The sequence below is a fragment of the Chaetodon trifascialis genome, chromosome 16, assembly GCF_039877785.1.
Source record: "Chaetodon trifascialis isolate fChaTrf1 chromosome 16, fChaTrf1.hap1, whole genome shotgun sequence".
Lineage (NCBI taxonomy): Eukaryota > Metazoa > Chordata > Actinopteri > Chaetodontiformes > Chaetodontidae > Chaetodon > Chaetodon trifascialis.
This window is the reverse complement of record NC_092071.1, coordinates 2,437,497-2,458,637: the sequence shown is the minus strand read 5'-3', so window position 1 is coordinate 2,458,637 and position 21,141 is coordinate 2,437,497. Positions and strand designations below refer to the sequence as shown.

Sequence of the window (21,141 nt, the reverse complement as noted above, 5' to 3'; positions counted from 1 at the left end):
AAGAGTAAAAAGAGGAGAAAAACCCACCTTCCATCCCGTTGCGTTCAGGAGCTCCTCGTACTTCGCGCTACTGTCACACTCAAAACTGACGCTGCGGTTTTATTTTACTTTTTCTCACGATTATTGTGCATCTGGATGTTCGTGCTGAGCTTTAAACAGTCTGAATATACAAATATTTACATTTGTATTCAATGCAATGAAAGACGAGTTTGTGCAAAATTATACAAGACCAAAGGTGGAAGAAGTACTCAGAAGTAGCATTACCACAGTGTAGAAATACTCTTTACAAGTAAAAAGTACTGCATTCAAACTTTTAGTAAAAGTACGAAAGTATTGGAATCAAAATATACTCAAAGTACCAAAAGTAAAAGTACTTATGATGCAAAATGTTCCACTTCTGAATCCTAGGTAAAACGTCAAAGCTATGACCGGATGATAATTGTGGATGCATTCATGTGTCCATCACTTTGATGATGGAGCTAATTTTAACTGCTTTATAAGTGTTTGCCTTTGAGTTGTTGTAGGGCAGAAATACATGTGTATACATGGAAGTATCAGAAAATAGAAATCACACATAAACACTGATGGATGATCACTAAGTACATTTACTCAGCTACTTCAATTAAGTACAATTTGGAGTATTTCCATTGAATACTACTATCATTTTTCTCCTCTACGTTCCAGACAGAATTACTCTACTTTTCACTGCACTACATTTATCTTTACTTGTTATTCAAATTAAGATTGTTTACCAACAAACTTCATATGAGAGCAGTTTGGGGACGTACAACAATGGTGCCTTCAAGTGCATCTGGTATATTTGAGAACTTCCAGGTTTTACGTTGACCATGAGCTCACATACTTCGTCATATCATGGGGAAGTTTGGGTTCGAAGGGGATTTTATGTTGTACAATGACTCACATATTACACATGTTGGGTTATTTATGTCCAATTTTGATATTCAAACTAAAAGAACTTAATTTTTGAGTGTTTTTACACATAATTTATGTAAATAATAGCTTGATATTGTCCAACAGGTTTACTTACCTGTGAGGAAGAAAAAGTTCAGACAAGGCCCTGAAACGACATTCAGATAACAGTATAGAGAGATAATCATATAATTGAACAAAATGACAAATAAAATGCATGATTATTCAATTTTTTTGCAGAATTTGGTTGGTGGTTTCTCCCAGGTGGGTGGGGTCCTGCGGGGGCAATTTGGATTTGTGACCTCAGTCTTTTTACAGTCCTGGCTATGTTCCTGCATGTGTGGGTCTTATATATGACATTTTAAAATAGGTCATTGGATGTTTTGTCAACTAAAAGGAAAAAGGGGACCAAATAGAGCACACGCATTCTCATAAGAAAGGTCTATTCATTAATGCTTCAGTGTGTAAGTCATATAAACTTCAGTATGGTATATCTCAAGAACATGCAGCTTTATGTGGAACAAGTAGACGTGATGATTTATTTCAAACCATCCATCCATCCATCCATTTTCTATGCCGCTTATCCCTTTCGGGGTCGCAGGGGGGCCGGAGCCTATCTCGGCTGTCAACGGGCGAGAGGCGGGGTACACCCTGGATCGGTCGCCAGCCGATTGCAGTTATTTCAAACCAGTTTCACTAATTTTATCACCAACACCAAAAACAAAAACCTGTACTGTCAAGCAGAGAAACTCCAACATCTGCAGTGGATAATGCCAAGTATAAGCAAAGCTGTGATTGTATTATATAGCATGAAATTTAAATAGTTAATCATTATTATAAAGGAACAGAAAAAGAACTGATCTATTTGGGAAACAATTAAAAAACAAAGAGTGTTCTGATGCTAACAAGTATCAAGGCTCAAATATGTTGTTAATATGACCTTAATATATGTATATTTCCACTTTTTGGCATTAGTTTAGTTTCTAATCAAGATTTGAGTTATTAATGTTTAGATTACTCATTTGATTTTTATCTGTGATTTGGCCGCATGAACGTTCTACCTATAGGTGGCAGCACTGCGCCGACCGAGAAGAAGACGCATTCCCGTGGCCACGTAAATCACACGAAGAAGAAACCCTGCTCATCTACAGGCCGGCCGCAGCTAGTTAGCAGAAAATATAAACACCAGTCCGTCTTTGGGCTGTCTTAACAATTCAGCTTTTGTTTTCTCTGCCGTAATTTATTTGGGAGAACCACATAATGCGGTAGATAAGCTAAAAATCTTACGGTCAGCCATGTTTGTTCGGATCTCAGGATTTCCAAGGCCTTGAAGTTGCCCTGCTAACGGATGGTAAGACACTGATTTGGCTCATAGGACTTGTTAGCTAACTAGCTAAGCTAATATCTTCAATTGCGAAGGTTTTCGCTGTTCGCTAAAGCAAAATTTAATGTTTCTCTGTCGGAGGTTCACCCTGCTAAGGGCCTCATTTCTTGCTCTGGACGTTTTGCCAATTAACGTTAAGCTTATTGCATATTTAATGGGCCATTTTGATGAAAGCATAGTACGTGCCGTTTCCCTTTGACAGAATCTGACCCCGAAAACAAACAACAAAACGTTTCTTTGCTTGTTCTGAAATGTCGGAGCCTGGTAGAACAAACGCACGGCACTGTGATTATGAAGGATATGTGCTACTTTCGCCATATAAATCTTTGTTTAGGGAGCATTTGCATTCAACAAAAACTCCACTTTTGTGTGAGGCTGGCCTTGTCCGCCCACAGTGTTTGTAGTTACTGAGATGCCCGGTGGTGGGCGGTGCTGGTCGGTGTAAACAGTCCCAGAGACTTCACTGAAAGAAACGGGCTCGTGTTGAGCCTAAAGGAAAATGACACGTAGGTGGCTCTCTTATCCTGGCTGGTTAGGTCTCCATGGTAACGGATGCTGCACACCTGATCTGGAGGAGGTTCATCTCAGAGTGTCGGATTAATCCACTATGAGGGAGTACGTTACATATGCAAACCTGCTGAGCCTGCTGTGTACACGGGAGCCTGCATGCATTCAGTTGGAGCTGCAGCGAATATATATTTTCCTGTTTGCTTCAGTTAATATGAACACTTCATCCTCACAGTGAAAGAACAATGATGGCACAGAAACAACAGGCACATCCGGTGTTGCAGATGCATGTATTTATACGCTGTGAAAAATAGTCACCATCAAATGCAATGTTCATTCCTCTGACTGCTGACTGAGTTATTTAATATAATATAGCACATCTGTGAGTGTTTCTTTTTTAAGACTCAGGTCTCGAACTGGAATGAGCAGGTTTGGGCCTGAGTTGAGTCCTGCAGACGTGATAGAGAAGTCAGAAAGTGTTGATAGATGGACTAACACGTTTTTGGTGTTGGTCATATTGTGTCATTAGTTGATAGTTAATGAAATATAGAATAACAGCAGTCCAATCCTTTAACTGCGTCCCAGGTGTTGTGGCCAGTCATTGATTTGTGTACTTCCCCAGGAAGTCACTGTTGATGCTTTATGGTGTCTTTATGAGCTCCTTTGTCCAATTACTCCTTATCCAAAATATCCGGCTGCTCTATCTTAACACCTGCATCCCGATATCTAACCATACGCTTTGCTTTTGGAAACAAATGGGCCAAGAGACAGAATTATTTTTGGACAACTGTCTTTAGATTTAAAGGCATGTAGAGCATAAACGTACATGTAGTTCAAACATTTAGCTGATTTGTTCCTCAGTGAGAGTTTATCAAAGTCACCTCAGCTCTCTTTGACAGTGATTTAATCCTGCAAACATTAGTGCTGCAGAAACATGAATTTGCTTTTCAGTTCCCACACATAACATCTCAACAAGGCACCTTTTGTTCGTTATCAGAGTTTTGTATAAAAACTGCACGAATGAGCTCATTAGCAGAGTAAATACTCACAGTGGTTCTTCGGAGAGAAAAGCTTCTTTAAAGGGAAGATTTCATTCAGTTAACCTTGAACTCGCTGAATCAGAATACACTGAGGAGCCTGCTTTAGCAAAGCTAAACACTGGCTTTATTGCACTCATGCAGTATTTGTATGAAAATAATTATCTTGCCAGTTCTGCATAGATCGATAGCTCAAAACTGACTGTTTCACTGAGTCTTTGTTTATTGTGTTGATATAATTTTCTTATATCTTTCTGCTGTTTCTCATTCCTGTTAAACTTCTTTACAGTAAACACGCAGAGCAGTCCCTTGCAGGGGGCATCATTTGTGTGGTTTATGCCAAAAATTTGCCTTAACTCACATTATTGTTTACTCTCCACTTAGCCCATGATTCAGCTGGAGAAACCGGTGCTGACTGGTGCCATGCCTGTGGTATGGCCCACCATCCTCGACCTGGGCAGGGATGAGTGCAAAAGAATTCTCCGGAAACTGGGTGAGGCCACGCAACACAGAGCAAATACTTGTATTTTATAGTATTTTTACACACTTCGTTTATACAGCTTTGGGGCAAGAATCTTAACCAGCCCAAGAAATTCATGTTTGAGTTTATCTGATTGAACTCTCGTCCTTTGTCGTCACACTGATCATGAAACGTTGGCTTGGACATGAAAAGTTGGACATAGACACGCTGGACGCAGCGTTTGTCCAGTGTGTGAACTGTGTAAAAAACAGCCATCATTAGCAAAGCATCACTGAACGTCTTTCTGCTCCACTGGATGAATAAGATGCTGCAGTGCTGCCTGGTGTTTGATGTGTGTTTCTGGTTCCCAGAGCTGGAGGCTTACGCCGGGGTAATCAGTGCCCTGCGAGCCCAGGGAGACCTGACGAAGGACAAAAAGGACCTGCTGGGAGAGCTCACTAAAATCCTTGGGTAATGACTTCTAACACACTCTGAAACTGAAGACTTGGAGGAACATTTTCTCCACTTTCTGCACACAAACATAACTTTATTTACCCTTTTTGTCCTCCTCATCCTCCCAGTATCTCAACAGAGCGCCATCGAGCAGAAGTCCGCAGGGCTGTGAACGATGAGCGCCTCACCACCATCGCGTATCAGTAAGTGCTTCGTCCTTCGTCACGTGCAGCCGCTCAGCCTATCAGGTCACCTCTAACGTAAGCTCGTGTCTCACTCGCGTTTCAGCATGTCGGGTCCCAACAGCTCGTCCGAATGGTCCATTGAAGGACGCCGGCTCGTCCCCTTGATGCCGAGGCTGGTCCCGCAGACGGCCTTCACTGTGACTGCTAATGCTGTGGCCAGTGCCACAGCCAATCAGAACGCCTCTCTTCTGTTGCCAGCTGAAACCGGAAACAAAGAAGGTGAACAGCATCACTTTACATTCAGCTTTAAGAGCGTTTTGAAACAGTTCAAGCATTGAATGACGTGTTTAATCTCCTCCCTGCAGTGGTTGTATGTTACTCCTACACAAGCACCACCTGCACCTCCACCAGCGCTACGGCGACCAGCGGCACCATAGGAGCAACTGTGAAATCACCGCGACCACCAAGTCCCTCATCCAACGTGGTGGTGCTGCCCAGCGGGAGCACGGTCTATGTGAAGAGTGAGTGTGAAAATCATCAAATCATTTATCCCTTTAGAGGATGATAGAAGGAATCCAGGAGACTTGAACCACGTATGTTTCTAATAGAAAGCGAAATAAAACGTTGTTGATGAGGTCAAACATGCATTTAAGCCAAACCTTTAGAGATGATGTGCTCTCTGAGGTTGTCGCTCGGCTTTATGAAATGCACTGATCAGCCTGTAGGGGGCACCGCAAGGCTTGTTTATTCCATCACTCTGTGTATCAGGAACAAACAGAGCAACACTAATGGCCCTGATGGAAACTCATCCTCTGCACAGTGTGTGAAGGTTCAGGCTTTCCGCAGGACCAGTGATTCAGAATTTCTCCCCACAGCGCAGACTTCCTGCTGGCTGGGATTTAAATTTCCTTAACACAGCATCTCTTAAAATCTCCTGGATTAAATCTGAAATTTCCATGAGCATCAGCTGCCTGTGTGTGTGTGTGTGTGTGTGTGTGTGTGTGTGTGTGTGTGTGTGTGTGTGTGTGTGTGTGTGTGTGTGTGTGTGTGTGTGTGTGTGTGTGTGTGTGTGTGTGTGTGTGTGTGTGTGCGCATTAAACAGCTGCTGTGAGCAGAGCCTGACGGAGGATGAGAAAAAGATCGAATGTGTCTCCATGTTATTGGCGCTGAAGCTGTAATTAGTTCTAGAATTATAGTTGGAAACCAGTCTCATATTTGCATTTGTGAGAATTCATAGACGTGAGTAGAAACGTGCAGATCAGGATTTTAAAGGGAGATTTTAAAAGTTTTCAGTGTGTTTCTGTGATTTTACTCTGTAGACTTTGCCACTTGTTCTTGTTCTTGGTTGGAATTTCACATGTAGGCGATGAACAACAAACAAATGGACACAATCAGAGCTGCAACGATTGATGGATCGATTGAATGTCTTTGGTTTTTTGGAAATTACAACTGACATTTTTTCCTTTTTTCTGATGTTTCGCACACTAAACAATTAATCGAGATAATTACTTGCACATTGATTGATGATAAAAATAACAGGCTGACGTCATGTCGATCTTTTGTTGTGGTGCAAACTGCAGATGAAGGCAGGAAGTGATTTTCTGCATAGGAAACACGATAACACACACTCAGAATGACTGTTTTGTGTCGTTTGCTGTTGTTCAGATCGCTCAAACCGAGGAGTGTTTATCGAGTACCAAAGGTTGTTGTTCATGCAGGTCCTACTCGCTAACAAGAAAGTTGTTTGCCTTCATACTTTTGTCTGCTTTCATTTGTTTTCTAGGGCAGAACAAAGTCTGAATGTAGTTGTTTTATCTGCTGCCTCAGTAGCAACAAAACTTTGAGTTCAGTTCATAACGTCACGTCCGACATATGTTCAGATTTTTTGTTTAAACCTTTCTCTCGTAATTTTATCTACACAGTAAGCAGCACAGTAAGACTTTCCTCCATCTCGTCCATTGCGGTTTTCACTTCCTGCCCTCCGTCTGAATTTAACGTCACGTGACTGCGAACGACCTGTTGTTAGTTTCAGCCAGAGACAGATCGACTGTTACCTCTGCGACGTCCTGAATTCACACCTTCGCTTCGCCTCAGGTGTGAGCTGTTCAGATGAAGACGAGAAGCCTCGCAAGCGGAGGCGGACCAACTCGTCCAGCTCGTCTCCGGTGATGCTGAAGGAGGTCACCAAGGTGTCCCCCCAGGTGTCCAAGAACATCACGGTCCCAGTGAGCGGCAGCCCCAAGATGAGCAACATCATGCAGAGCATCGCCAACTCGCTGCCGCCACACCTGTCCCCCGTCAAGATCACCTTCACCAAGCCCACCATCCAGACCACCAACACCACCACACAGAAGGTGAGTGGGGCTTTCTCACCTGCTCTGGTGCTCCGTTCACACACCTGTCTAAGTTTTAAATGCCTCCTCTTCGTTCAGGTGATCATCGTGACAACTTCTCCCAGCTCCAACTTCGTGCCCAACATCCTGTCCAAGTCTCACGCTCACAACAATGCCGCCATGTCCAAGCTGGGCTCCACCTCCATGCTGACCACGCCCACCCAGAAACAGACAGTGGTCTTCCCGGCGAGTTCCAGCCCCTCCTCCAACGCCAACACCGTCGCAGTGACCACGGTGGTCTCCTCTACTCCTTCAGTGGTCATGTCGACTGTCGCAACGTGTAGGTCCTCCTCTGCACTGATCTTGATCTTTAGCTAGCTGCTAACTGCTAACTTTGCCTTTGGCTGTTTGGTGCTCGGCAGGTAGTGTTCAGTGAAGTTAACTGCCTGCTGGGTGGTGATTTTCTGTGCCTTCATCGTATTTACACACAGTCAGTTGATCAGCAATCAAGTAAAAATCATCTTAATTAACTTAAAGCCCCATCACTGTAAACAGACTTTGACCTCTGACCTTTTGTTGCCAATCTATTGAGCAGCTAGCTGTGTTAGCATCGCCGTTGACCAGCGTTGTTTGGACTTTGGAGCAGAGCAGCAGCTCCTTCATTCACGTTTTAACTCTCGGCCTCCACCTGTTGTAGGTGCTGCTTCGGCTGGAGTGAAGGTGGCTTCGGCCAGACTCCCCTCACCCAAGACCCTGGTGGGGTCTCCCGCTCAGATCCTGGCCCAGTTCCCCAAACAGCAGTCACCCAAACAGCTGCAGAGCTCACCTTTAGGAGCTTCAGGCATCAGCCAGACCCAGACCACCAGCAGCTCACCTGGATCGAAGCCCACCATCCAGATCAAGCAAGAGTCCGGTGAGCCCGCCTGACATGACCAGCCTTTTCTTTCTTTCTTTCTTTCTTTCTTTCTTTCTTTCTTTCTTTCTTTCTTTCTTTTTCAGCATTTAAGAGTGTTTTTCCTCCCACAGGGGTCAAGATCATCACTCAGCAGGTTCAGCCCAGTAAAATCCTGCCCAAACCTTCATCGGTGGCTTTGTCCAGCAGCAGCTCGTCCCCCATCATGGTCGTCAGCAGCAACGGCGCCATCATGACCACCAAACTGGTCACTCAGCCGACAGGTGAGCAGCTTCGACGCTGCAACACCAAATCAAATCCAATCCAGGAATCTGACAGCGTTTTACACTTCATTCAATCCTCGATGCTGCAGGAAACAGATACTCAGGCCTAATTATTGAATAATGATGGATTCTTGTCTGCAGCCACGCAGGCCACCTACACGAGACCCACTGTCAGCCCCAGCATCGGTGCCAGAATATCGGCCTCCAGTGGCGGGACCACCTACGTCAAGACCACCAGCGGCAGCATCATCACAGTGGTGCCCAAGTCTCTGGCCACTCTGGGCGGGAAGATCATCAGCAGTAACATCGTCTCCGGTGAGTCGAGCTTTTACCGCTGTGATTTTACATCATGTGTGCAGTTTTCTTGAGGTCAGATGAAACATCATCATCTTCTGCTGCAGGCACGACGACTAAGATCACCACCATCCCCATGACCTCCAAGCCGAACGTCATCGTGGTCCAGAAGACCACAGGAAAAGGAGCGACCATCCAGGGGCTGCCCGGCAAGAACGTGGTCACCACGCTGTTAAATGCCGGGGTCAGTCAGTCAGACGGCACGCCGGCGTTTGAGCTCTGTGTCGACATGATTCAGTGATCAGTAATCAATTGGCAACAATTTCAATGAGAGAATGAAACGAACAGATTAATGGTGAAAACAGCCATAAATAAATGACATTTATTTCTCAAAGTATTCTGATGTAGTTGTACATTTATGTGATTTTATATCTGTTAATTATGAAGCGACAGCCAGCGTCTGGGTTAGCTTAGCTTAGCTTAGCATAGACAGAAATGTGGACACAGCCAGCCTGGGTTTGTCTTTAAGTTATATATATCTAATTTTAGCACATTACAGCATCTTACCATTGTTGTAAAGATATATGTTGTATTTCAGTACTCATACTGACATACTGTATCGTATGCAAGAAAAAGTCAGATTCAGCTTGCCAGAAATCCCAGTATGTCTGACTGTAACTGGTCCCAGTTTGTAAGCAGACACATCTCATGGACGGACCGACTGAGCGTTCACACTGTTTTATGATGCTTTCAGTGTTGCTTTGCAATGAAACTGGTTTTAAATCTCATGCAGACTCTATGTGCACTTCAGGGTGAGAAGGGCCTGCAGGCCGTTCAGGGGACCAAACCGGCCATCATCACGGCCTCCAGGCCCATCACCAAGATGATCGTCACCCAGCCCAAAGGCATGAGCTCTGGGTCCCAGTCCACCGCCACCAAGATCATCCCAACCAAGATCGTCTACGGCCAGCAGGGCAAGACACAGGTGAGATCCACGTTTCTCCGTGTTTTAGCGCTTTTATTTATAAAAACTGTCCCAGCTGACCTTTTGATTCAGCCTTCAGCCCTGAAATATCCCATTTTCCACTGAGGAGCGTCGCAGTCAGAGATTTCCCACTCAAACAGGCTTTAAGGCATGAAATTAAAATGTTGTCGACGTAAAATCCTGGTTAACCACAGGTCAGTGAGGTTATCATAAGACACAGACATCAAGTGGATATTCATATGACTGACTGATGGACATGGAGTAGCCACAGGGCCGACATCAAGTCAGACGAAAGGTTCTTTGTCTGAAAAGGAGAACAGATTTGCTCTTTTTAGTCCTCTGAAGAAGACGACTGGTCAGCACCTCCTGTGGCTGTTTTCTGGAGAAATTTATCACTAGTAATTAAAACAAACATGACATTAGTTCAAACAGAAGAGAAAAATTCCAATTTCTCTCTAGGGCTTTAACACTGACCTTTCCTCTTCCTCCATTTACTTCCCCCATTCAGGGAGAGAAATGAGTCTTCGGCTGAATGTTGTCAGCGAGCCAAATCCGCTCTGCTGCTCTGTCGGGTCAACAGCTGCAGGCTGCGGCAGGATCATGTTTCTGACCCCTGATATCAAACCTGCAGTAATTGGGTTTTCACTGATGAGAGCAGGGAGACTGAAGCAAAAGAGCCAACGATTTATCACAATGTAAACACTGAACGCCACGTACGGTTAAAATCAGCAAAACCTCACGTCGTGGTGAAGCTAGCATTGATTCGCTCTTTGTCCCGCTCTCGCTGTCTCTCACAGACAGACACATTGACCACAGACCCGTCCGTCAACAGCCCCTCGTCCCCGTGCACCCTCTGAAATCATGCAGAGGAGGAAGGACTGCTGTTTGCTTTTCTCTGCAGAGTTCAAGAATGATTAGCATCATGAATGTCGGTTTGTTGATTTATTTGTACTTGGCAAAAACCTGGTGTGTGTGCCTCCACCTTCCACGTGCACCACACCTCCACCAGCCCTCAGCTGCCGCCACAAATTCCAGAAAATTCTGCGGGAAACACTGAGAGCAAAAGCGAACCAATGAAAGAGGTTAAAAATCTCCGTAGAGATGAGTCAACCCTCACCTGACTGGCAGAGTCTCTGTTCAGTAACCAGTCTGTGTCATAATAACTCTGGTTGCTTTGATGTGGTCACACTGAGAGAAAAACATAAAATCTGATCTCTAGTTTTATGTTTTTAGATTTTTTCTGTGTTCTGTGATCTGTCCTCGGTGCCTAGTGCTGCCCCCTGTCAACAGCTGCTGCGTAATAGTCTTTACATTGAAACCAGCAGCCTGTGGGTGATTTTCAGTTCCTGGGGATTTTTACGTAAAACTTGACAACTCTGGTTCTCGGTTCTGTAGAAATTCATATATTTCTGACAAATACCAAGAAGGTCCGATGTGGGTTATGAAAGTATGTCTCCTGATTTAAAAAGTAAAGCAATGCCTGAACCTTCCCTAATATTTCTAAAAGTCTTTTAGGGGAATTTGAATTTAAAGCACAGACATCTGAGAGGGTGAAGTCTGTCCTGCTTCTGTCCTGGTGCAGTACCTTACACAGCACATATATTTCTAAAAATGTCTGCGTCTGAATGACTCGTCATGAAAAATATTTAATTGCTGCAGCAGGTTGTTCTGATTTCTTCACGTCCATTCACAAATAGCACATCATGGTTTCAATATCAAACTCATCGTCTAAATATAGCACGAGTTCAGTTTCTGTTTTTAGCTTTTAAAGGGAAACTGAGGTCAGTGAGTCAGGACTGATGTACATGTACAGTACTGTATGAACACCCACAGTGACGCCGTGCTTTAAACCGCCAGCTCCATCTGCTAAAAGAGCAGCAGCGCTCTGAAAGCATGTCATCAGTCAATTTATGAAACACTTTCCAGTGATGGAAACGGCTCCTGTTTAGAAAACATTTTACAGTTTACGACCTGCTGACTGAGTTAGACAGTCCTGAGTTAAAGACCTGTGCCAGCGTCATTGTACCACCTGCTTTACAGCAACCTGGGCAGGTAGAAATGTTTGGAACTGCTGCTTCACAGTCCGTCCCTTTGCTTTTCCATCCAGGTTCTCATCAAGCCCAAACCTGTCTTCCAAACGGCGGTGGTGAGCGAACAGACCAGGCAGCTGGTCACTGAGACGCTGCAGCAGGTGACCCGGGCCGCAGACGTCGGGCAGGGTCAGACCTCAGGCCAGGACGGGTCCACAAAGGACGAGTCAGAGGCCTCCCATGGAAGTGCTCAGGGTAAACTTCCCTTTCGTTTCACCGTGGAAAAGAGTGTAGTGTGAAGGTAAAGACGTGTGTTTGTGACACCCCTGAAAATACTGTCCCCTCACTCCTCAGAACCTCCGCCTGTAGTGCACGTGGTGTCCTCCAGGGAGCAGGATTGGACAGAGCAGGAGGTGTCTGTGGAGTCCAGCCCCACTATTATCTACCAGGAGGTGTCAGGCGGGGAATCCCAGTCTGCCACCTCCACCATCAAAGCCCTGCTGGAGCTGCAACAGACGACAGGTGAGCCCCTACATCTGTGGAGGGGGGGGGGTCAGCTGGTGGAAGGCGAGGTGAAATATTTCAGCCGAAGCGCTTCAAGCGTGTTGCGTCCATGCACATGTTGTCCCACCCTTTCCTCTGTTGTTGTTAATGTCCTTTGAGGAGCTGCTGGCCTCAGAGCCACAGTAATCATGTTTTCGGCCCGGGGCTCTGCTTTCATCGGCTCACCGGCCTCCAAACCTGCGGAACTGGGTTGATAAGCAGACGGGAAGAGATAAGGATTACCACGGAATATTTTAATGAAAACTGAGTCATGTGTAAGAACAGCTGCACAGAAGAGCCAATGACATTTACCCACTTCTGACTCTTCATTCTCTAAAGCCATAAATGTGATTCAGTGCATGAAACCAAAGCAGTGATTAATTGACTCACTGCCCAGAGTTATACAGCACAGCACAGCACAGCACAGCACAGTGAAAATACAGTGAAATCAGTGGCCTTAGTTTACCTCCACTGCACGGAGAGCCAGCCTTTATTTGAAGGCATGTATTAGAGACATTTTCTAAACGTGTTTGTTCGTAGTCTAGTTGCTGTTTCAGGATCTGCTCCCGTTGCTGCAAACGTTTCCTCCACGTTTCCCTGTTGTCTTGATGGATTCAGTGTACTGTATGTTTCCCCTCGCTGATCCCAGTGTGCACAGGGTCTTTTTGATTCTATTGAGCTGCTCAAAATTAAAAAACATGAGCAAAAATATAAGGAGGATATTAAAGTGTGTGTTTATCTGCTCTAATGTAAGCCTCAATTGTTAGCATGTCTGGCTAAATAGCTCACTACTGACAAACAAGCACCTTAGCTGAGCAGCCAAAAGACACAGGGTTGTGTTAGAATGAAATAAGACTCATCTGATTAATTATTAATTAGCTCTACATGGATCCTCATTTAGTGAGGATGCTAACTTTTTGCCAGGTGCGGGCAGCTGTGGTCCCAGTTTTTTAGGACAATATAATGAATATAGGCATCAAAACTCTTAAAATGAGTCAAATATAGTCAGCTGGAAACATTAAAAAGTCAGTCGGAGGCTCCGTTTTTAACAAATTCATGGAGCTAATGTTAGCTTAATTATCTATCTACAGCTGCTCAACGATCACCGGCTACAAGTGAGAAGCTTTTGTTTGCCTCAGTCTGAAATCAAGCAGCATTTCTGTTTTGTCTGAGACCGAAATCTTGACAGTGAATGTTTTTTTACTGCTAAGGTAGCGTTGGTGAAACTATCTGCGCAGATGTTTCACATTAAAAGCCCTCCAGTGGGTCAGAGGGCATAATCCCTTCCTTTCCTCCTACACTTTTAATGTGAAACACGTGCAGGAAGTGTTGAGTTTCATTACTGGTAGCTTAATGCCCCAAAAGGTAAATTAGAAACGACTGGAATTAATTTGTGAACATGTTAAAAACAGGATTTATGACTGATCTGAATCCGAATGTGATGATAAATCTGGGCGTTTTCCCTCCGGGCAGTGAAGGAGAAGGGCGAGTCCAAACCCAGACAGCCCACCATCGACCTGAGCCAGATGGCCGTGCCCCTCCAGCTGGCCCAGGAGAAGAAGCCCAGCCCCGAGTCCCCGAGACCCTCCACCTCAGAGGCTGAGCCCAGCACGGACTACATCACAGCAGGTACGCCTCTGTTTATTGTATTGCTGGATTGTAATTATTGATGCATTAATGGAGTACAAGTATAAAGTAGCACACAGTGGAATCACTCATGTAAAGTACCTTGAGATGGTTCTAAGTACAGTACTTGAATAAATACATATCTGACATCATCAGCACCAGTATTTTGCAAGTCAAAATGTCAAACTGAAACCTGTGTGTGTGTGTGTGCGCACGTATGTGTGTGCGCACGTGTGTGTTTCCCCTGTGCAGGTAAAGCCAGCAGAGTGGGCGTGTCCTCAGAGGACGATGACGTGGTCATGTCCTCCAGTCAGCAGATGGGGAAGCCTTACAAAGCCAGCAGCAGCAGCCAGGTCACCGTGGTAACCAAACCGGCTGCCGTCTCCTCTGCGTCCGCCGCGTCGCTCGTCAGCCACCTGGTGAGGACACCTGAGGAAGAGAAGACACAGCACCCACATTAGAAACGCACTTTCTCACCTGGCACTAGTGTTTAAAGAGCTTTCTGGACTCACGTGCTCAGTGTTTGAGATCTCCACCTCCACCCTGATTCACTGGAGGTGGAGTTTTGTTTGCGGTGCTCGCAGCCTTTAAAAATCCATCAAAATATACTGCGAGCACCACAAACCATGTGGATGACTCACAGAGCACGCTGTCGTAAATCTGATTAGGAACTGTTTCTACAACCAGAAGTACTGAAGTTTCAGGAGAAGTGTGTGGGTCACCATGAAAGGTCAGCGAGAAGCTGAACCTTTTCACTCGCACATTCAATGGATGTGAAAGTGAAAGTGTTAAAGACGCGTCATGAGACTCACCGTGTGCATGTGGTTAGCTTTCTGGGGGTGGGTGTCCCCTTCTGATTAATCCTTCTGTGTTCTTCTTTGTGACTGTCTCAGTCCTCGGACAGCCACGGGAAAACGGAGGCCGTGTTGGAGGTGGGCGAGATGGAAGGCGACACCTTGGACCCCCAGACGGGCTTGTTCTACCGCTCCAGCCAACCAGCTGCAGATCCCATGAAGCAGACCGCCCACTCCGCGGGCGCTCAGCCGCCTCCTTTGAGCCAGGCAGAGCCGGAGCAGAGCCGGCACAGCTCCGCCTCCACCCAGCCGCCGCCGCCGCCGCCGCAGCTTCAGAGCAAACCTCAAATGAGCCAGCCTTCCTCTTCCTCCACTGCCTTCCCCTCCACTCCTCCCCTGACAAAGAAACTCCCAAAACTACGAGAGCAGATTCAGCCCAAACCACAGGCCTTAACCCAGACCCCCAAAGACAGACCCCTGACCGCACCAGCCCAGGCCGGGGCAAAGGTCACGAGCCCGGGCACGCCGGCCAAGCCCCCGGTGACGCCGCAGCTCCCGAAGCTCCAGCAAGCACCCACGTCCCACCACAGGCCCCTGCACACATCCATGTCCCACCCTCCTCCGCTGCAGGCGCACCACCCCGTCAGCACCGAAAAGACGTCCTCCAGCCAGGTGAGTGTTTACGCCCAGCGCGCTGCCAGGAGGAAGAACCACAGCGTGGGGCGTTTGTTTCCTTTGAGACACATTGAGTCACGCGTTCAGGTGCATTAGTGGTTTTCAAAATTCATTTTAAAAACCCCAGAGGCAGCTGACAGTCACGCTTCTGTCGTCACCCATCGTGGTGACTTTTCTTTGAGGCACCTGACGTCTCACCAGTCCGTGTGAAGGTGTTGGGTTTTTCCTGACTTCCTGACAAACGCAGTCAAACATTCATCATGTTAACCTGAACAGGCTGCAGACTGATAACAAGTAACGCTGGCGGCAGCTGCTTTCTTCTAGAATCTGAACATAATAACATTGTTTTTGGGTGACAGATTCATGACTGTGATGAAGTCGTCGTGAGTTGCAGCGTGATGTTTTGCCTTGGAGCCGTTCACATCTCTGACATTGATCATGGCAACAGTAATAGAGAAAGTTCAGCTGAAATCAAATTTCATGTTTTATGTTCTGCTGAATCTGCACCACAAAGCCACCAAAAGGAAGACATGAGTCATTGATATTTTTGGTTTCATGGTGGTGTCCCTGTCTCCCTTTAATCGGACAGTGTCATCATTGCTCTGTCTTTGTACTGCAGATGAATATCTTGTTTCCGTACGACCATCTCTTATATACGTGTTTTTTCCTCGTCACATATCTTCACCACAGCAGCCAATCATCACACAGAGCGCCACCGTGACTAAGATCACCTTCGGCAGCTCCCACCATTCGTCGCCGGTCTTCAGCAGCGGCGAGGCCACCGCCAAACTGATCCCAGAGTCCAGCTCCGGGCCCTCGGGAGACAAGCCGTCTGTGTCGGACATCCTGAAGATCTCCATGATGGAGGCGGAGATCGACCCGAGCACGGAGCCCATGGTGGTGGATTCCTCCAGCGACTGCGGCCCCCTGGGGAAGGCCCTGGAGGTGCGGGCCGTGTCCGGCACTCTGGACTCAGGCCAGTTCATCAGCAGCTCGGGGACCTCCATGCATCATTCCCACACCAAGTCCCAGCAGTTCAGCTGCATGCAGGGCCTCACAGCACAGAGGAGCAAAGAGGACCTGGAGGTCATCGAGGTGAGATCACACAGCTCGAAACACTGAAAAACGTACTAAAAATGTACTAAACTTCAAAGTAATAAACCGTCACTTCCTTTTTAAAGAGATGGTGCATCTTCATAAACACTGACATTTTATAAACCATCAATTGAAATGTTCACAGGTTCATTTAACCGTAAAACAAATAGGATAATTTAATAACAAGTTTATTTAAAGTATATTTCCAGTGAACTTAATGGTCACCCTTCAACGTAATCGGTTTTATTTTCAAAGTTTTAGGTGAAAATACTGAAACACTACTGTCTATTTTGTTATAGTCAGAATTAATTTAAATTGATCGACGGGTATCTTTACATTAAATATGAAGCTACAGCCAGCAGCTGGTTAGCCTAGCCTAGCTTAGCTTAGCATAAAAACTGGAAACGGGGGAAAGGTTAGCCTGTCTCTGTCTGAGGGTAACTAAATCTGCCTTCCGCCACCAAAAGTCACTGATTAGCACATTATATTATTTTGTATTTTTAAATCTGAACTGAGGTGTAAAAACGAGAAGTTGTGGTGAGGGAGTGGCCTGCTGGTGCTATCTGTTAGCCAGGTGATATGACATTTATTGTTTTATTGATCATTTAATGCAATAAAACAAATAACTGGAATTTCCCAAAGAGGTTGTGTGTGTGAGCCAACACACAAGTGGGAAAATACCTGAAGCTTCTGCATCTCTTCCAGCAATTAGACACATCCTCTGGAAAATGATATGCTTAATGATATCTTTAAGCTATAAAATATCAAATTAATTTACATTGTGACCAATAAAATCTTGTTACCTGTCTGGAAATGAAACTGACTGAAACCCAAATCTGACTAACGCATCCAGGTGATTCCTCAGTACTCCATCCTGCCGGACTCCAGCCAGTCCAACGTGGTGGTGGAGCCCAGCGGCTTCCTGGAGATCACCAACTACACCAGCCAGCAGCTGGAGGAGGACAGCCCCATGGAGCAGGAGGTGGACAGCAGCAACGACGAGGCCGCGGCAGCCAGTCCGCCGGACCAGCCGTAACCCCCCCCCCCCCCCCCCCCCCCGCTGCAGCCGGGCAGACTGATGATTTGTTTGTAGCTTCAGACCCAGTGGACAAAGACTTTCTGGCTGTTTTTTATGGCACAAGAGCAAAAAGCTGTTTTTGTGTAAATATTAGTTTGTTCATACTAAGTATTGTTTCTCCCCTCAGCTAATGGCTTTTATCGCCGGGCTGGCTTTAAATGTTGTTTCCATTGCAGCCGCAGACAGTTGGAAAGCAGCCTCTCCAGACACACAGGACATAATTGTTCCAGTGTGAACTGTGTTTCCTGCAGGACTCTGCAGGACAGTTACACACTGATGAGACTGATATTTGGGTTGTGTTCCTGCCGCCATGCAGCCGAGTCAGACCGCCACAGGTCTGTTTATGAAGCTGTCTATCTGTCAGATACACGATTCCTTTGCTCGCTCAGATCTGTACAGTTACCCTCCATCCTTCGTTGGATCGCCTGAAGGTTTTAAGACCAGATGAACGGTTTTTCTTTTGACTGAAGTGCGACTTTGTAAATCTCAAACACCAACCCTGTGAGGATAAGTTTTCACATGAGAGCGGGTTGAAATTGCTGCCTGAAACATAAAAGAGTCGACATGTTCATTGTAACTGATGTAATGTAAAAAAAAAGATTTAGCTTTTTTTCGTAAGATATATTCTTGAGTTCAAAAAGTTGCTGTGAGACTTTCACTGAGTATGCATTCGCTTTGTGCATAGTGGCTTTTAAACTATGCATTTTATACCTTTTCAGACTAGATGAATAGCTAAAATCATTTAATCTGCACAATAAATCAGCTGAGTAGAACGTCTCAGTTTCTAAAGTTTGATTGGTTGTTAAAAAAAAGGGAACTTTTGGACGTAGGAAGACAAAACGAGGGAGTCACACTGTTCAAATCTCCCCCCCGACACGTTTAAAGACAAAAACATACTCTGCTTTGAATAATAATTCATGCCTGATGTGGTTTTTATACTAAAAAGTTCAGTTATTATCATTAAAATACCTTAAAATTATATTGACCCCTTTTCCCTTCATTGAAAAATCCTGCTGCTGGTCACCAGGTGAATCTGGAGGCTTCATGTTTTCATATTAGAATATCAGCACGTTAGACCAGGATTAGCTTCCAGTCTAGATCATATGTGCACGTCTTAACTGTCTTCAAGTGACGGGAAGGGGAAAGGGTTTTTTTTTTTTTTTTTAAATAGTCAAAATCGCACCAGCAGAGGACGAGATCCAAATTTCAAACCAGTGAAAGTGACTTTAAAGGAATCGCTGTGATCTGCAGATCTGCACTCGTCAGGTATGACTTTGGTGAACTTTGACATGCAAATTGTTTGAACGATAGGAAACTTTTCTGTTCAGCACAAAGGTCAAACTGACCTTTCTGGAAACGGACATCCGAGTCCAAAACGAGAGAAGCTATCAGCTGTGTTGCCTCATTCACGTCTATTAAACTTCCTGTAGCAGCACATAAACTGTTCCAGAGAAGAGGAACAGTCTGCAGACAGACACGAGACAAAGGTCAACGATGATGATGATGAATGAACTGATTTAAGGTTTATATGGTGGAAACGTGGGCGACACAGGTAGTGCGCGTGCCTGGGTTCGATCCCCGGGCGGGGCCTTTCTGTGTGAAGTTTGCATGTTCTTCCTGTGCATGCGTGGGTTCTCCCCAGGTACTCCGGCTTCCTCCCACGGACCAAAAACATGCTCATTAGGTTGATTGGTGACTCTAAATTGCCCCTAGGTGTGAGTGTGAGTGTGAATGGTTGTCTGTCTTTGCATGTTGACCTGCAATCGGCTGGCGACCGGCTCAGGGTGTACCCCGCCTCTCGCCCGTCAAAGCTGGGATAGGCTCCAGCCCCCCCCCCGCAACCCTCGAAAGGGATAGGCGGTATAGAGGATGGATGGATGGATGGATGGATGGATGGATGGATGGATGGTTAAAACGTAATAATCTGTTCTCCGTGATGGGACCAGTAAGAATGACATCACACATCTGTCACTGCCGAGATCAATGACACGTATCACTATATATTTTTAATGATTTCATGTATCCTCTATTTTACGGGCAGTAGATCTTTGTGCATCTGGCTTTTTAAAGATTAGCTCGATTGTGTCACGTACAATATTTGTATTTCTGTAAGTCACGGCGCACTTTGGGGCAAATACTAGAAATACTTCACACAAGTAGCCTTTTGAGTACTCACACATACTGCAGCAGTGGGAACTTGAATCTGGCTAACGTGTTAGCGGTTAGCTCACCAGGCACAGTTTGCCATCTAGCCCTGTTGGTAGTCACAGAGGCTGTAGCACTGTTTGTTTTCCTGTGGTGCTTTCAGGTGTGACCAAGCCTTGAGTCACCACTACGCATCGAGTCCAAAAACTTTGGATCCCACACTTCCCTTATCTATGACAATCCACACCTTAAGTTTGTTAACTGGAAATGTATCATCTGCAGGCCTGGGCTGATTTAACCCCAGTGACATCACTATGACATCATCAGGGGGTTATTTTCTCAGACTTGGCAAAACTCCTTCAGAGCCACAAAAACCTGATCCTCATGTTAATTGAATGAGTGAACCATTTGTTTTTCCTCAGCAGAACTTAGTGAGGACAAACATGCAAACTCTGGGTTTAAGAGCACATCGTCCACCAGGACAACCTTCAGTGAAGAGGGAATTTCTATTGAAAACATCAGTTCTACTGAAATTCACAGTCGGATGGACTTCCTACAAAGCAAAGATGCACTTTGACCCTGAAACCTCAGCAGCTTCCCTTCATGGAGGAGTTTGTGTGAGAGTCTTACGATGTGGACAAACTGAGCGCAGCACGTCGGTTCATGGTGTGGATGGAGCAGATAGTTGTGTTTGAGGTCAAACCAGAAAATTGTTAAGCGTGCAGACGGCGGTCCAGAAAGCCCAACGCAGTCTGGATGTTTTTTATGAAGCAATAAAGTTTAATTTGAGTGTGTCTTCACAGCTCAGAGCATCAGATGGCCTGGGACTGTGCTTCAGGTCTAATATTCAGTAATGAGAGACGTTTTCAGACCATTTACTGAAGAAAAGTAGAAATACTGTAAAGTAAAACTCCTGCATTTAAAATATCACCTTTAAAAGCAATGTAGCTCACCTGATCGCTCTCATTATTGATAATTTATGTGACACAGACCTGTTTGACTATCTGCCGCCCAACTCTTAAACTACAACATATTCAGATTCTTAAAACACATAGATCAGCTTTTATGGAGTGTTTTGAGCCGTTTTTGGCCACATGCGATTGTTATATATCCACTTACACTTGGCCTGAAATCAGCGCAGGCGGCCAAAAAACGTTTCTGGGATTTATGGTGGCTCCTACTGGCAAATGTAAAAACATATTTATTGTATTATAAAGACTATTTGGGCCAAGTTCTGTGTTTATTGGGTGCTGTGTGGCGGTGTTAGAGGCTTTTCTCTTGGCCCTGCACACTTGTAAAAGCCTTAATGCGCGCTGCCTGGTGGAGTCCGGCTCCACAAGGCGCTTTTCCTGCTCATGTTGAAAGTGATCCAGAAGGCTCCTGGGGGCTCATATCCAGCCCGCAGAGTCTG

General features: G+C 45.5%; 1 protein-coding gene across 3 annotated transcripts; it reads left to right on the top strand.

The window, feature by feature from the left end:
• The first annotated feature begins 2,071 nt into the window (after nucleotides 1-2,071).
• emsy (EMSY transcriptional repressor, BRCA2 interacting) lies at nucleotides 2,072-18,358 on the top strand. Of its 3 annotated transcripts, none has more exons than XM_070983548.1 (20): nucleotides 2,072-2,281; nucleotides 4,243-4,351; nucleotides 4,690-4,789; nucleotides 4,900-4,974; nucleotides 5,060-5,235; nucleotides 5,322-5,477; nucleotides 7,051-7,310; nucleotides 7,389-7,629; nucleotides 7,987-8,202; nucleotides 8,316-8,465; nucleotides 8,607-8,780; nucleotides 8,867-9,003; nucleotides 9,571-9,744; nucleotides 11,852-12,029; nucleotides 12,129-12,296; nucleotides 13,791-13,946; nucleotides 14,196-14,362; nucleotides 14,837-15,409; nucleotides 16,103-16,507; nucleotides 17,361-18,358. In XM_070983548.1, the coding sequence occupies exons 1-20, from the start codon at nucleotides 2,279-2,281 to the stop codon at nucleotides 17,541-17,543; spliced, it is 3,801 nt and encodes a 1,266-aa protein (XP_070839649.1). In that variant the 5' UTR covers nucleotides 2,072-2,278; the 3' UTR covers nucleotides 17,544-18,358. The 3 variants fall into 3 exon arrangements, with proteins under 3 accessions (XP_070839649.1, XP_070839648.1, XP_070839647.1); XM_070983547.1 differs by having other exon boundaries at nucleotides 9,553-9,744; nucleotides 16,106-16,507; XM_070983546.1 differs by having other exon boundaries at nucleotides 9,553-9,744.
• Nucleotides 18,359-21,141: the final 2,783 nt, after the last annotated feature.